The sequence below is a fragment of the Pithys albifrons genome, chromosome Z (assembly GCF_047495875.1).
Source record: "Pithys albifrons albifrons isolate INPA30051 chromosome Z, PitAlb_v1, whole genome shotgun sequence".
NCBI lineage: Eukaryota > Metazoa > Chordata > Aves > Passeriformes > Thamnophilidae > Pithys > Pithys albifrons.
In genome coordinates, this window is record NC_092497.1 from 63,541,038 (window position 1) to 63,558,044 (window position 17,007).

At 39.3% G+C, this 17,007-nt stretch overlaps 1 protein-coding gene across 2 annotated transcripts in view; it reads right to left on the reverse strand.

Annotated features, from left to right (window-relative positions):
* Positions 1–17,007, reverse strand: part of PGM5 (phosphoglucomutase 5) — a 73,337-nt gene that overhangs the window by 13,497 nt on the left and 42,833 nt on the right. For both annotated transcript variants that reach the window (XM_071581150.1, XM_071581151.1), the window contains 2 exons: positions 10,669–10,784; positions 502–637 (listed from right to left, as the gene is read on the reverse strand). In XM_071581150.1, coding sequence (XP_071437251.1) covers positions 502–637; positions 10,669–10,784 — 252 coding nt within the window. The remainder of the gene's footprint in view (positions 1–501; positions 638–10,668; positions 10,785–17,007) is intronic.

The window sequence follows — 17,007 nt, forward strand, 5'->3', positions numbered from 1 at the left end:
CTGGATTAAGAAAGGGGCAGAAGCTAAAGTGTAAATGACAGTTCAAATTCACCATTTTGAGACCTTAATAAAAGTAAGTAAATATTTGGATCTCTGGAGAAGTTATCCTGAATTGAAAGCAGGCACAGTTTCAGTTATCACTAAAACAGTACGATAATGGAAGCACTTGCAGAAAAAAATGCAGGAGAAAATGTTGCTGGGTTTTTGATTCTTTTTCCATGTCATGTAACAAACTAGACTTACATATTTCAAAAGTAAATAATTAAAATATTTCTGCCATTTAATATCAGAACATTCAATTAATGATATACTATCAGTCACATATGCTGCTCCTTCTTCTGCCACTTGCTAATCAGGAAACACCTGCCTACAGAACGTGATAATCCGTGGCAGGTTTTCATTCTGCAGATATTGCAAATGTACATCTAAGTACTGCTGAGCACATCTAAACAAGCATTGACTGTAGCATAAGTTCCTGTACCTTTTCCTCATTTTTCTCACCTGCAATAATAGTGCCGGCCAAATTTTGCCCAGTGATCCCTGACAATCTCCTCCACACTCTGCTTTCGAGCTGCTAGGATTGAAAGCCAAACCAGCACAGCCCATAGTCCATCTTTTTCTCGAAGGTGATCAGACCCTAAAGAGACAGGCGTGAAGCACATTATTTGATATCACTGCAAATCAGAAAAAAATGTAAGGAAGCCGGGCAGATGTCTCAGTTAACTTTGTATGTCACATAACAGTAATCAATAGTACTAACCTCAGCACCTCTGATATCTTCCAGACAGACAATCAGAACTGAGTTTCAAAATATGATCTACTAATATATGGCAAAGTTCATACTTCTAAGGCTAAATAAAAACATGTACAAGTACTTAAAAAGAAACAGGGATAGTAGGAAAACATTTTTAGTCATGATTCCTGCTCACTGACTGTATACAGAGTGTTTTCACCTCTGCTATTGTTTTCCAGAATTGGGCTAGATATGCAAATCCAGCCATGAACCAGAATGTTCTGTGTTCTTACAGTCAAGTTCAACAGCATTTCCTTGTTGTCCTAGTTCAGCAGGTGGGACCAGTTTATCACTGTGTGGGTGTGACCAAAGCTATGTATTCTACACCCTCTATTCATTTCCCATGAACTATTAACAATGGACCATTTGCGGCAGCTGCCCAGGGCACACCTGACCCCGCAGGCTGTGAGCTGGGTGTGAAACACACCTGTGAGATGAGCTGTGATAACTGCCTTCCAGGAAGTCGTTAGCACTTCCACACCCAGCCTGAGGTGTCATGTCTACTAATGGGCAATCGGTGATTCCAAAAATATCCCATGACTCACAGAGTTAGATCATCCATTGTGGAACTCCCCACACTGGGGGAGGTAGTGGGTGGTCCCACCTGGACCTGAGGGGATGTAATCCTGGGGGGGTTGGGACTTGGGGGAACCACTCGTCGGATCCAGAGGAGGACCAGAACCTTGACAGGACTGCGACCACCACTCTTCACCAGACTGCAGCCATCATCTGCACTAGCAGGTTCTTCACTTCCTTTGACTTTGGACTCGAGGGAACCACGTGGGTCTCAGCACATGGAGTTTGTGCCCCAGGGTGCTGGGGTATATGTCTGGGTTTTGTGGGTTAAAACCAATTTCCTTTGTGCCATTGCATTTATTGTAATATTATTATTAAATTGTAACTCTGTTTTATAATCTCTTTTGTGTTGTGTTCATTTCTCCTGCTGGTTTACCTTTAAACCAGCACACTTATCTCTGCAGCTGTTCATCTGTCAAGCTGCAGAGAAAGAATTTCTAGAATGTTCATGATCTCCCATCAGAACAAAATCCAAAAGTTGAGATTTTTCTGGGGGAAAAAAAACACCAAACAAAACAGAGAATGGCACTTTTCCCCTTTCTACATTTTGCCATACATCTCAGTGGTAAAGATGTTTGGATGCTAGGTCTAAATCCCTTCCTAGGTTTATATTTATGAAGAGAGAAATTGTTCTGACAATGAAGACTAGTGTTGCCGTAGAAGTCTGTAAAAAAAGACTCTGAGCCAAGTTTTGTAGGAGATAAGATAATGGGCAGGCACTTTAATGAGCAACCCCGCTCATCCAGGAATACATCGACGTGCGCGCAAGCAAGCTCTAAGTTCTATAGCTTTTATAATATAACCTATCCAATCACTACTGTCCACATGTCCAGTTCCACCTCTGTCCCCTCCCAGTTCCCACCCCTGTTGAATTGGGGCTGGGGTCGGTGGGACCCTCTGTCTTCATCCACCTCCTCTTCTTCAGCACACAAAGGTCTCTTGGACGCTCTCCAGGGCTTCGGGTCACACTGCTCCATGTTTATGTTCTCTTCTGATATGCTTTAATCAGGTACCTTGAGGAAGAGACTAAACAGCTGGCAGATCTTAGCTGCCTGTTCTGGAGCAGGGGTAGAGATAGAAGGACTTTGTGCTACAAGCTGCTAAATATTAATTCACTAAAATCTACAGCATTGCATCTACTGTGTCTCTAAAATCTACAAAATATGAAAATTGAAAAGTTAAAAAAACCCTTTCGGCATCACTAGGAACAATTTTGGAATATCCCAGGATTTAGCACACAGTCTCAGATCCAAGTAAGACCCAAGACCCATGACACTCAGTAGTTACTGAAGAAAATTATGTAAGTTAGGAGACTAAAGAAACTTAAATATATATAAACTACGTGGCCATTGTTCTGTCTAATAATACTAGGTTTAGGTGAAGCTTTGTAGCTGTAATCTTATGGTTTTCTGTCTTGTGACACATTATTGAAATCCTGAGTACAAAGCAAGTGTAGTAATTAAAAAGTTTTGGTTTTTCCATGAATTACATACTGATTATGGAGGCAACCAATTAACTGTCTGTGTCCTTAGAAGATACTTAGCAAAATCCTCCAAAGATGAATCTAAGAAGTTTTAGGTTGAAAACTTGTTTTCTGGAGTATCCTACTTCCTCAAACACAAAAATCCTGTTGCAGCAAGATTGCTTTGCAGTGCTGTGGTTTTATGTAACAGCCTGCAAGTTCTACACAGTCATCTGTAAAAACAGCATTGTTTTGCTACTGGCAGAGGACATCATCCTACAATATAAATTGATGCGCTGAAGCGGTTAAATCCATGAAAAACTGCATGTAAGAAAAATAACAAGATGTGCAGAGAGCCATATGGTGACTCCTAGGGTTCAGTCATCCAGTCATTGCTGCTGCCTTGAACTTGCAGTCCCTCTTCTCAGGAGAGACCAACAATCAGGATAACAGCCTCTACTCATATGGATATGCTAAGAGCCCATTGTGCTGGGTCTGCCTTAGCCCTGCCTGACACTTGTGCTTCTTGTGTTGCATTCAATCTCAACACCCTGAATCAAACATTAACTACTTAAATAAATGCAAATTACTATTCAGCACATCAAACTTCTGTAGCAATGATTACTGAACACGTATAACAAGGAAAAAGACTTGCACGAAGATTTTGTTTGCATCAGTGTGTTAGGTATTACAGAAAACAAGGATATCACTGTAGATGAATTTAAGAGCTGAGACAGTAATGCTTCTTTGTATTTGCAAAGTAGCAGTCATGACAGTAAGAGCACCTTCTTTCTGCTTCTTTTTTCTGTCTTGATCCGTAACCTGTGAGCTCTCTGCAACAACAGAATTCTCGCACTACAATAGACAGAGTTTAGGGCTGGTCCTTGAGGATCTGCTGTAGGAGGAGCCAGAGCACAGGTCTGTCCCCTGTTCCAGAGTTCTGGGTGCTGTGGAAGCATGTAGTGCCAACCAGTCAGAAGAACAAGGGCAGGGTTATTTATGAGCACCCAAAGCTTTGCAAATAGCTTCACATAACCGAAAACAGATGCTGCTCTACAGAAAGTCATTTCTTTGGACAATCAGGTCATAGAATCATAAAACTGTTTGGGTTGGAAGGGACCTTAAAGGTCATCTCTCACCTTTGCTACTACCTTTTTGCAGTAACATGCTAGATCAACTTAAGTATACCCTTCTACAGGAACACCAGCAGTATGTCCTACAGATAATAAAGTCAACTTATTTGTAGCCAAGGCAGACAGCACAGTCACAATCACTGGTAGTGTAGGCAGGAGTCTGTCCCCAGTTAATGGTACAGGCTTCTGCCCCTGTCACCAAAAGAGAAATCTAGAATAGAACTGTCACTTCCAACCCCTATCATGTATTGTTCCTCTGGTAACAGCACAAAAAGTCATAAGGTCACCACAGGGGCTGGGAACGCTCAGGGCACTGGGAGCACTGGGGGCTCCTCCAGGCCAGCAGGGCAGGAGTAGTCAGGGGCCATCCCATGGCCCCCAAAGCAGGGCAGTTGGGGGCACCAGGGCAACCCCAGTCCCAGGCACCAGGTACCTTTCTGAGGATAGGGAGAGGGCAAGGCCAGGCCAGAATGTGGGGCCATGGGTAGGCCTGGCCAGGAGAGCCCATAGCCAGGCATGTCAGGGCTGTGGGGAGCTGGAGACTGGCCCTGTCACAGCATTGCCAGAGTTGGGGCTGATGGCCCCTGGTGCTGCTCCTGGGCAGAGTGGGGGAGCCCCAGGGGGCTGGGCAGGGCCCTGGTAACAGCAAGTCCACCCCATCATGGCCCTTCTTTTCCTTCTTAACCTGCCTGCCTCTCCTTTCAGCCATTCATCCTTAGCACTAAAAAATTCCATTTCACCTAAAAAGTCATTCCTGTTGCTGATACCGTCAGCCACTTAAACAGCTTAAGTGTCTCAACAGACACCAGCAAAAAATGGAGACATGGCACTGAGCTTAATCTCTCAGCAACTTGTTCCAATGACCATTTATTCTCCTGTACTGTAACATCTGTAGGGCAGCACATCACACAGTGAGAGGTACAGCACTCACACAGCAAAATGGTCTATACTTCATGACAACCGAGCAATGGACTAAGCTGAACACTAAAGAGATACATTTTGATTTAACAAACATTTTAAATACATCTCATTGAACCAAAATGTTCTGGTGAAACACTGACAGAAGCATTTCTAAAAGGCACTCTACTGTGTCTGCACTACTGTGTGTCTCTGAGCTTTGTTTAGGCATGGCTTAAACTCATAAATCTGTATGAGGAGAGCTGAATGTATACACGCATTTTTTTTTATCAATTTAACAGCTTTGGCATGTGCTCTGTCCTTGTATGTCCTTCACAAGGACATAAGTTGTTGCTTCTCTGGAAAGAGAAAGTATTGGGAGAAAGCAATCACGAGACAAAGTCTTGATGGAAAAGCTGGAAACAACCCAACTGTTTCAGAATCAGAAGTCATCAGTTAAAAATGCTGAGTACAGTATAAACCTGTGTGCCTAGGAAGTGTCTCAGTTTGTCACTCTTAAAGGAAAGAAAATTGACAATTGGGATTTCTCAGAACTCATTATTTCTACTCTTTTATTTCACCAGCACATCCATCAACTCTGTCACCATGTGTTCATATGTTGTTGTAGTTATTGCCTTCCCTTTTTTAGCAAATTAAATTCTATTACTGCAATTCTGTTAGTCAGATCTGATCTTCACCTACCATACAGTTGTCTGTAAGTGTCTTTGTTTACTCTCTCTTAACTTACTGCTACTGCCCAGCTCACACTGTAGAAGCTCATGGGAGGGAGCTTGTTCCACTGCCTCAGTTCAGCTCACCCCATTCTTTGCTTTATAGATCCAGTGGATCTGCAAAGGGAACAAGGAGGTGCCTTGTAAGTATGTATTCCTGAAATCAAAATACTAATAACACCTCCCAGCTTGCTGAAGGCTTTCAGTCTCGAGTTGATTCTCAGTGATACTTTTAATTGGAACATCCATGGAATTAATGAACTTGGATTCTGTTTAATGAGCTGAAGTAAAAAGAGAAGAGAGGAACCACAACTATTTTTTCTGATTTAGTGATTACATTTAATCTGCCATTGTTAAGGGAAATTATAATAATTTCAAGTGTTTCAACAACTTATTTTTAAGTTAATTTGTAATTTCTCCATATAAGAAAAGTAGCAAAAGATATTCTTTTACTACTGCAACAGTCAATTGCTATGTCCAGGTTCAGAGTAAACAACCTGGGAAAAACTCTGAGAGCATGTTCCCATTCATAAGTACTCAGTTTACACACGTTTAAACTGAAGAAAAGTTTTCAGAGGCATTAGCTTGAGAAACAAAGTAAGATCATGCAAATATTATGATTTTTCTGCTATCTGCTATTTGAAAGCTCTTGGGCATATATATTGGCTTTTACAAATCTAACTTAGTCTGTATCTGAAATATCCAATTCTGAGAGGGACAGCAAGCCTTGAGAGTTATATGTGTGAATAAAATGCAATTGCTTTACCCTAACTAGTCATCCTTGTCTGGCATTTTGCATTCTATAAATGTGATTTCAAAACAAAAACTATCACAGGAGTACACAAACACACAGTAAATAATTTTGGTTGCACACACTTTGAATCCTAAAAATTTATCATCCAGCAATCTGAGTATTTTGGGCAAATTGGTATTTTAGGCAAATGGAGATTTAGGGTTATTCTGATCTGTTCATTTATTGAAGCTAATGAGATTATTTTAGACTTGTGTTACTGTAACAGATACCACCAAACAGCTCTTTTGAGGCTCTCATTCATTTTAGGAACAGCACATTATTATATTCTCCACTAGTACTTCTTCCACAAAGTCTTTCAAGTGAAGGTGGCTGAAGTTAGTAGAATCTGGAAATCTGGAGATGAAGCAAGCAAATTTATGAAAGTTGTAGCAATTACTGAAGTGAGTTGAACTGCACAGAGATAAATAAGCCACACACAGCTCTCCTAATCCTGATTAATAGTTTTCTGATGAGATTTAGAAACTAATTGCTGTAGCTTGTGCCCTCCTTTGAACTGTGTGCTGGGCATTAGTCATAGAACCAGAAAGCTACTAACTTTATCTGACAAGCTCCCCACACTGCTACAAAAATGGAAGAAGTTTTTAGAGCATTGGTTGAACTCCAAGATCAGCAGCCAGAAAACAAGTTTTGGAAACACAGCTCCATGGGATGTTTTTGAATTTTTTTGTCCTTTTATAGTAGAAAATTTGCTTTAATTTACTTTTCAGGTCAAAATCCCTTGTGTTATAAAACCAGGGCTCTGTATTACTTGGAAATTCCAGCTGGGCTGAATTACCTAGGTATACAAGCAATTGGTTTCCAATGCAGTTTGATCATAGAAGATGGATTTGTAAAACTTCTTTCTCTTGCACAGAGCAGCAAGTTTCCCACTCTGATTACTACAAGATATATTTATATAAATATTTCACACTGAAAGATAAAAAAGTGCCAAGTTTCAATTCCCTAAATAGATATGATCAAGCAAAAGTTGTAAAATTTATGTAAATCTCCAATACTGGCAGAAACTTGTGAGGGTCACACAGCTTAGGACACTGCTAAAAGATTTGCAATAAGGTAAATATTTGTTGCTAAAAACAGCTGGCATTACTAAAGTATTGGTCATCTACAAACTAGACTATGTTTTACAAAAAAGCCCACTGGCATATGAGGACACATTTCAGAGAGCTGCATTAAATTGAAAGATAATAAGGAAACTGTAGCAGGGAGAAAAACAAACTCTAGGCATCACAGTCATTGCATAATTGTCCTGTAAGTATCACATAGTCACAGAGTCACAGAATGGGTAAAGCTGGAAGGGACCAGAGTGGGCCATCTGGTCCAACTTCCCTGTTCAAGAAGGGTCATCCTAGTGCACCTGGCACAGCATTGCATCCAGACAGTTCTTGAGTATCTCCAGTGAGGGAAACTCCACAACCTCTTTAGGAAATCTCTTCCTATCATGTATGTTTTTACACAGCAACTACACATGCACTGAAGAATTTAAATCCCGCACTCAAGTTCTCTGGATTCCCATGGGATTGCACGTTGAGGGTCCAGATTTGCCTTATGTGGAATAGAATTAAACTGGAGGTCAAGAGGCTTTCTGTACTGAAGTGCTGCAGGTACAACAAAGTTCATCTGACCAGAACGTACCAGGATGCAGAGATATGGCTGTAGAGCAGCTCTCCATGCTGGCACCAATATGTTGTTCAAGCACCCTTAGAATTCACAAGACAGGATTTATCAGGAATCTGAAGAATTAACAATAGGATAGGAGAACCAGTTTAATTTAGGAATACAGAGAGTGCTAGAAATGCATGGCCTGGTCTGAGGTCAGGAGACAGGAGCTGCAAATTTAGAAGAGAGGCTATAATACAAAATACAATTGTTTTAGCCCCCTACAGAAAGAAACAAGCAAAGGAAAAAGTCAAGGGCAAGAAAAGAGAGAAGTTAGGGGAATTTTCTTGCCTGTCTGAAACAGATGCCCTTCCTTGACCTCCATGAGTGTTCTTCTTCCCATATTCAACCACTATTGGATACTCAGGATAATAAAGTTAGCCAACACAAATCACAATGTCCTCAATGTTTCAGTAGATAAAGACCTCAATTTCCCCCACCCCCTTTTTTTTCTTTAATTTCTATGCAACTGATCTGCAGGGTCCACCAGTACTCAGGACAGCCTGCTTAGCAAGACCTGAACATGCTTTAGCAATGTGAAAGGGAAATATGATTTGTCTTTTTTTTTATAAATGCATCATGAAATTTTAATGGCAAGTCTCCTCAAAGAAGACATGGCTCCTACTAAGCAACCCATGGTTATTCCCTTCTCCCTTAGCCAAAAAGCATCTGTGAGAGTCATACTCAACATCCTCACATGAAGATGGTCTAGGAGACTGACTTCCCAAGCAGAAATAGGCCTGTGGCAGTGCTTTGTCATGGCATATGGTACATAGAAGGCCACCACTGTTTGTTTCACATACTTCTATGAGTAAATCTGCATGCACCAGGGTATGTTGCACTCTGTGGGCTAAGGCATCTAGATGTACTTCAGCCTATGGAAACTCATCATCAAAATTCTTACAAGTTCCTTCCAGTTAAAATCCACACTTCCCTTTCCTTAGCATGATGTTGAAGCTTGAGGTTTTTTGCCAAATAATTTGTGTGTTAATGAGGTCATACTGGTGTCTCTAAAACCACCTAAGTTCATGAAAGTGTCTGGTTTTGCATGAGCAGAAGGAACTTCAATATTTAGAAGGAAGAGGTACAGAGTTGGCCTGGTGAAAAAGAATCAAAAAGCAGTGAGAGTTGAAAACTCCACAGTTCACATCTCTGATGGGCAGATAGAGACACAGTTCAACAACACACCACAACAAATAGTCATACATTCAGAAAGGTAAAAGATCTTCCTGCCCTTCTCCCCAGACTAGAACTACTCAATGACCTTGCAGAATAGTCTGTAGAGAAAGTATCTATTCAAAAGATATAGACAAGGCAATACAAACTTGTGCCACTCACAGTGATTACTCTGGGCATCCAGGTTGCTAATCATGGGACATTGGTTACCATATACAACAAAAAGAAAACTAACATTCATTATTAATTTAAATCCCCTTCCTTTTTACTTATAGAGACTCAAAGAAATCTAATGCATTTTTGCTTCTTCCACCGTAGTCCATTCAGATCTACACAGTAAGTGACAGGCTAACACACATGTTTATGGATTAAAGGCATCCTCATTTCTAAAAAAGGAGAATTCTGCTCTAATTGACCAACAAACTAAATACTTGACTTAACACAATTAAAGCAAAATGAAACTTGTAAACAAGTTTCAGTGTATGGTAAATAATTTTCTACAAAGCAAACAGCAGCCAAAGAATTACACATTTAAAATAAAGAACTCCATGGAAACCACATCAAAATACAGAATAAACTATTAGCCAGGTGTGTGGTGAAGGCATTCTGGTACTAGCTCTTTCAAAACTACTTGTAACATAACCTCACTAATAAATAAAAAGAAGGAAGAAATTCTCTGCCAGACTCCGGAAAAGAAAAAAAAAGACACATTCTGAAACTCATTCAGTTTTTCTTATAAATTAAAACCATGTTTGTGCAGATTTACTACATATTTTAATTATTTGCTCTAATGCTTACTGTCAGTACTAAATTTTTGATGGCTCAAATTTGTTGTTCAGTCTGCATACTATTGTTTGACTGGTTCTTGTGACAGATAAGGCAGAAATAGCCATGGAAAACGCAGATGCTAATATGTAACTGAATTTCTTCTAATGATGATTTTATCTGAGGTATGAGTAACTGTGATGTTCCAAAAAGGGTTGCCTGAAACAGGTTTGTTGCATACCATTGGACATACCAATCCTCAGACTTTGCACACCTAATCACATCAGGAAAAACTATGTGCAAACCACAGGGAAAATCCTTCCAAATACTGTTGCAGAAAAGACTATTACAGTGGAATTGGCGAGACCTTTCTGCTTTATGTTGAAGTCAAAGAGAGTGCCAGGCACCTCCAAAAGATGTCTGGAAGTAGCAAGATTGCCTGTCACTTCTGAACATCTGTCTTCCACATTTTTTCACACCTTTGGTGGAGGTACTGGACATCACAGTTGAAAGATGACCCTCCAGATGTGAACAACAGACAGTTCTCTGTTCCAGCACAAGATAGAGTAAATTTGCTGATTCTTTTGGGTTTGACTTGAGGCATACAGGAAAATTAAAAGTTGTCATTAAAAGTCTGTGATAATTTTTGATTATATATTACTTACCAGTGCCAAAACTCTCCTCTCCACAAAGTGAACAACGTCCAGAGTCCATGAGATTGGAAAAATATCTCCATCCTGCTGGTGTCTCATACACAGGAACCTTCATTACTTTTGCCACTCTAAAATAAAACATCACATGATTAAGACAGTGGTTTTTTTACATACGATCTGAGGTCAATTTAGGAATATTCCAGGTCTTGTTTAAATCTCCTGACAGCTGGGCTGTAAGTGAAAAAAATTCGAAACACGAACAGATCAACAACACTATTCAAAACTGATTCTTGCCTCAGAACCTAACTTCAACCAGAACCCAGGTATGTTTATACACTGCCAAGTGTAGTATTTTGGAAAATGCAGCACCTTAGGTCAATAGGCTTTGCCAGTATCTTTTTCTTTCTCTTCTTACTAAGGAACAGTTAACTTTAGATACATGGTTTTGTAATACTAATATTTTTAATGAAAGTTAAAGTATCTCATGGTCAACATGATCAGGTGGTCAGCATCAATATGCTTGAAAGACAATTGTATTTCAGTTAATGTGTTTAAAGTGAAGACAATACAGGCATAATTCTGTGATACAGTATGTCCTTTAAAAAGATTTTCCAGTATCAGACTGATTCTGAACTTATTTTTCCTGTCTCCACTAGCACACCAGATGAGCCCTCTCACTGCGTAGGCGATGTGCTAGTATTTGCAAGAACTGAAATTAATCACCATATAAGCTGGATGTGTGTTCTTTTTACCAGGTTGTTAACTGGTAACTATTCCGGTTAAGAACTGTAATTAAAAAATCTTTCTCTGGACTAAAAAAAACAAGAAAGAAAACCCACCCAACAGCTCTAAAGAACTCACCACCAAGATGAGATTTATGCAAAACAAATATTACCAATCTTCTTGTTTCTAATTATATTTGCTGGTTTTCATTTTGTGCCTAGGATTTTCAGGAACAACTGTTTTATAATATGAAAAATAACATCTGAGATATGGTGAAGCAATCTAACCAGCTAACAAGCACCTTACTATTGCTCCAACAATCATACCTAACAAAGAAGCAGAAAAAATTATGTAATTTTAACTGCAGTCAAGCCCAGGCAAAGCTGAAACCAAACCAAGACATCAGTGAAAGCTGGATTCAACACGCTAACACAATCCACCTAGAAGTTACATGTCAAAGTGAAAGCAGTCACCCCTCTGATCAACAGAGATACACCTGTTTTCTGATGGTACAACAATCTGACTTAAATTAGGCACACAGAGTAGATGGGATGAATGGTCCAAATATGGCAGCACTGACCCTTTCAAAACCTGGTACACTAACGTACTCAAATGACAGAACTATAAAATATCAAGGTTGTAAGAGACCATCAAGATCATCCAGTCCAAACATCAACCTGGAAATACCATAATCACCCCTAAACCATAACCCTAAGTCCCACATTTAGATGCCTCCTGAATGTTTCCAGAGATGGTTACTCACCACCTCCATTGTCAGTTTTTCCAATGTTTAACCATTCTTTCAGTGAAAAAAATAGTCTAATATTTAATCTGAACCTTCCCTCACAAAATATAAGGCCATTTCCTCTTGCCCTTTCACTTGAGACATATTACAAGAGACCAACCTTCACCTTGCTGCAACCTCCTTTCAGGTAGAGAGCAGGGAGGTCCCTCCTCAGTCTCCTTTTCTCCAGGCTGAACAACCCCAGCTCCTTAGCTGATCCTCAGATGAGTGTTGCTCCAGGCCCTTCACCAGCTTCATTGCCCTTCTCTGGATTCACTCTAGCACCTCAATGTTTTTCTTGGAATTAGAGACCCAGAACTGGACACAGGATTCTAGGTGTGGCCTCACTAGTTCTGAGTACAGGGAGTCTATCACTTCACTAGTCCTGCTGGCCACACGTATTGACACCAGCCAAGATGCCACTGGCCTTCTTGCTCACCTGGGCATATGCTGGCTCATGTTCAGCTGCTGTCAACCAGCAGCCCCCGGCCCTTTTCCACCAGGCAGCTCTCAAGCCACTCTTCCCTCAGCCTGCAGCGCTGCCTGGGGTTGTTTTGGTCCAGCTGCAGAGCCCTGCACTTGGCCTTGTTGAATCTCATGCTGCTGTCCTCAGCTCATCAATCCAGCCTGTCCAGACACCTCTGCAGAGCCTGCCTACCTCCAGTAGTTCAACACTCCTGCCTGACTTGGTGTCATCTGCAAATTTACTGAGCGTGCACTCAATCCCCTCGTCCAGACCACTGATACAGACGTTAAAACAGGACCATCCCCAGGCCTGAGTCCTGGGGAACATCATTAGTGACCAGCCACTGACTAGACTGAGTTCTGCTCACTATGGTAAATGGTGGCATGACAGTTCTACCCTTAAGTATTCTCTCTGAAATCTTTAGATTGTTAACTACCACTGGTATTAAGTCTCCAAACAAACATTTATTTTATGTAAGAAATATCCATTGCTATCTATGTTTCCTCCTATTCGGTTTAAGTGTTATTTTTTGTACTTATACACTACATCTAAAAAAAGTGATTTTTAAATGAGATAGAGTAGAATTTGCTGACATTTATTTGAAAAGAGCTGAAGAGGTACATGAAGAAAAAGGTATTACCAAAATGTTTAAGCCTAAACTCAGCTTTTGTATCTCCTGTTGAGAGGCAGAGATAGTTGTATACTTTCTTGTGTTTATGCAGCACTATATATATATAATTGACCCTTAAAAATGCTGCTGCTTAAGGGAGGTTTCACACTGTGCAGCAGAACAGGTTTCTGTTTGGTTTTGCAAAAAATCAAGAACATAAAAGGATTTAATCTCTGTGTGACAGTAACTACAGATGGGAAACAGGACTGTACTACCGAAAAAACAGAAAACAATAAACCAGGAAACAATCGCCAACATGATGGAAGAGCAAAACCAATTCTCTGAAGGTAGCCTAACAAAACAGCAGGAATTTGTTTGCTTTGCAGAAATGTTCCGATATCCTGGTACTGCTTTTGCAGAAAGAAATAGTTTACCTTTCCGTTTTCTGCATTCCTCTGGTCTGAGGACAAACAGCTTAGAATGATTTTACCTAGACCAGCACCAAGAGCTTCCAGAGGTTATAGTAGTTTTCAGAGATTTCTCTGTAGTGGACTAGCACTGAAAATACAAATGTTGTTTCTGTTGGCATTTTTCACTTTAAACTGAGCCTTTCAAACAAACATGCTATTCATATAAATATACACATACAAAGTTAATAGTGGAACATGACAGATTTTTCCTTGCAATTTTTTGTTTTCTTGGATCTTAATAATTTAACTGAGTAAGTAAGTAGAAACACACTGAAAATTAAACATACTCCCTTTTAATTGACATTTTACTGAAATAAGGAATGATCACTGGAAGTTTCAATAAGTGCCTTTATGCAAGCTATAGACATTCCAGGCAAATGATTGCCCCAGAAAACATGAAATGTTCCCACAGGAAGATGCAAAAATTCTTAAAGCTGCAGACTCAGAGAAATAATTTGTTGCATCAGATCGAACAAATAATCACACAAAATACAGGAAAACACTCTCAGAGGAAGGAAACTAACGCATGACTGAGAAATTACTAGATCTTCAAAGCCAGGGAAAACAGAGATTAAATGCAGGAAAGGGGAGGGTTGTTTAATGCTCCTACATGTACATCTTTCTAAATATGACTGGTATAACTTCACTGGAGAGAAATGTAAAAAATATATGTAACCTTCATTTGCCAAAACTTTTTTTTTTCCATTTTATATTTACCAATCTGCCTTTTTGTGGACAAAAAGACTAACTCAGAGCTTTCAGTCACTGCTAGACCAAGCCAGTTTTTTGTTTAAAGAAGTTCCAGCTGAGACTGGTAGAATCCCTGTGGACCAAAATTTGGAAATTAGTTGCTATATACCACTGAATGTTTCCAGCACTATTTAATGCAGCATATGGATTCATGACAAGCTTACTAGATGTTAGGCAAATAAATGCTTAGGATGAGGGTTTCAGGAACTTGTAACTCTGCAAGAACAACTGCTGATGAGTCACAGTAAGGATTTTTATCTGTAACAAATCACACATCCATTAATTACATTCTACCATGTTTTTGGCAATGTACCTTCACAGGACAGTTCAAACAAGACTATGGATGTACAACTTTTTAAGTTTCTCTTCTTTCTGTATGCTTTCATTGGAATCTCTAAATTTGGAGAGATAGAAATGGAAAGTCAAGTGGTTAAGAAAAAGAGTTTTGTCTATATGAGACCTTTTGATGAGACAAAATATTACTTCTTGCAGAAAGTGACTCTTGGAACTAGTACTAGCAAAGGGTTTATATCTTGCAGTGACCTCACTCAACAGCACAAATTTTGTATGTCCTTATATATATGTATAACACATCATCATCAAGATACTGATGCAGTAGTGAACCTGTAAGGGCAATACCTCAGGCTCTGAGTTCTTGGGTTGTGGGTATTAGGTGTCAAAAGGCCTGACTTGATGGATGGAATATATTTCCAGAGCAATTCAAATAAAAACTGGGGGGAAAAATTTGCCCTATGAATAGGTTCATTTTCCTCATCTGTTTCAAGTAAAGGCATTCTATTTATGTCTAACCACATAGTTGATATACCTGTGTTTATATGTTTCATGAATATGAACTATGTAGAAAGAATACAACAGACTATAGACATTCTGGTTCTTGTCATTGTGGACACTTAATGGGATTGACTTCAAACAGTACTCCTGCTTACCTTCTTTCACTGTAAGTGCTCACTCCATCAATGAGATTACACAATAAAATTTCTTCAGTCTGTGAGTAGCACTAATTAGTTCCTGCTATACTAGGAAAGAGAGTATTTACACTTGGAACTAAACTGAAAGTTTTAGTTCCTTGGTTATTCTGACCAAATCAGAACTAAGGGTGTTTATGTTCCCAGTGTGCCGAAATACTAATTAAGGAAAAAAAAGATAAAGCAAAGAGTGGACTGTACTTCTTGCAATTACACACATTATTTAAAACTCTATGTTGTGAATTTAAAAAAAACAGGAGCAGATGCTTTTAAATGTGTAGATAACAAAATGAGTTAAAATCAGAATATAAATTCCTGTATGGTTATATAGTTACATTTAACCTCCTACTGTACAGTTTCACTGTCATTTTTATTTTGAAGAGCTAGTCCCACACTACCTGTACTGACTGCCCACTGTTTATTCAAACATAAGGAGAATGGAGACAACACAACCATGAGAAGCAGTGTGAGTTATTTCATATCTAGAAAACAGAATCATAGGAGAGTTTAGTACCAACACAGAAATGTTAAGCCAATTCTCAAACTCTACAATAAGTCCTAGCAGAGCATGAGCTGGCCAGTTCATAATAAAGGGTAATAATGAACATAATTATAGCCTTCATAAAAAAGATCAGGATTTTTACAAATTTCCTGACAGATTTAAAAAAAAAAAAAAAAAAAAAAGAACAGCTAGTTCTAATATTACTCCTGAAAGCCCTAAGAGAAAAATACAGAAAACTTGCCTGTTCTGCACCAGGCAACTGGACTATTAATTGTAGAGTTGCATAACTGAATATCCCAGATCTTCTTCCTTACATTTCATAGCTAGCTACACGTTACCTAACTAGGAAAACAGAGGGCATAGGACTACAGATTGTTTTTCCTGCAATTACAGTAAAAACACTAGCCAACTTAAACTGTGTAAAAAGATAGCTTTCTGTTAAAAAGAAAAGTTCTTTTATTTACAAGTGTTAAAGGAATTCTTGTGATACCTTTCTTTCAGTTTAGACAACAGACTATTTTTCCCAGATGGACTAACAAAGCAAAGTGGTCCTTGAGTGTATGTCCCAGACATGATAGTTTAGCACTAGCAAAATATCTCTGAGATCAGCAGAATTACCCTGACTTACATTAACAAAAGTCAGAGGAAAGTTTTCTCCAACCAAATCTACATAATACCACAAAAACATCCTAGTGAATACAAATCATTCAGATACAATAAACGGCCTGCAACAAGCTGACGTACTTGTGCCCAGTGAAGCTCCAAAAATAGATTAATCAATCAAAACAAGAATCCTGCTGAAGTTATGATGCCTTTTCAACACAAAGGCCACAACACTGGGAGAAGGGCTTTCTTTGATAGGCTTAATTAATTTGTAATGATGCAAATGACTGGCTAGAGTTTTGCATTGTAGGTGAAAAGCTGTTTGGGGTAAACTGCAGTATCATATTAATTTTAGAGTCTTAACTTGGAGAAAGAAACGGGTATTAATGAAAAAAAAACACTAGAGAAGCTGCTATTGCATACTCTTGTCTCTTACCTTCATCCACCTGCAGATATC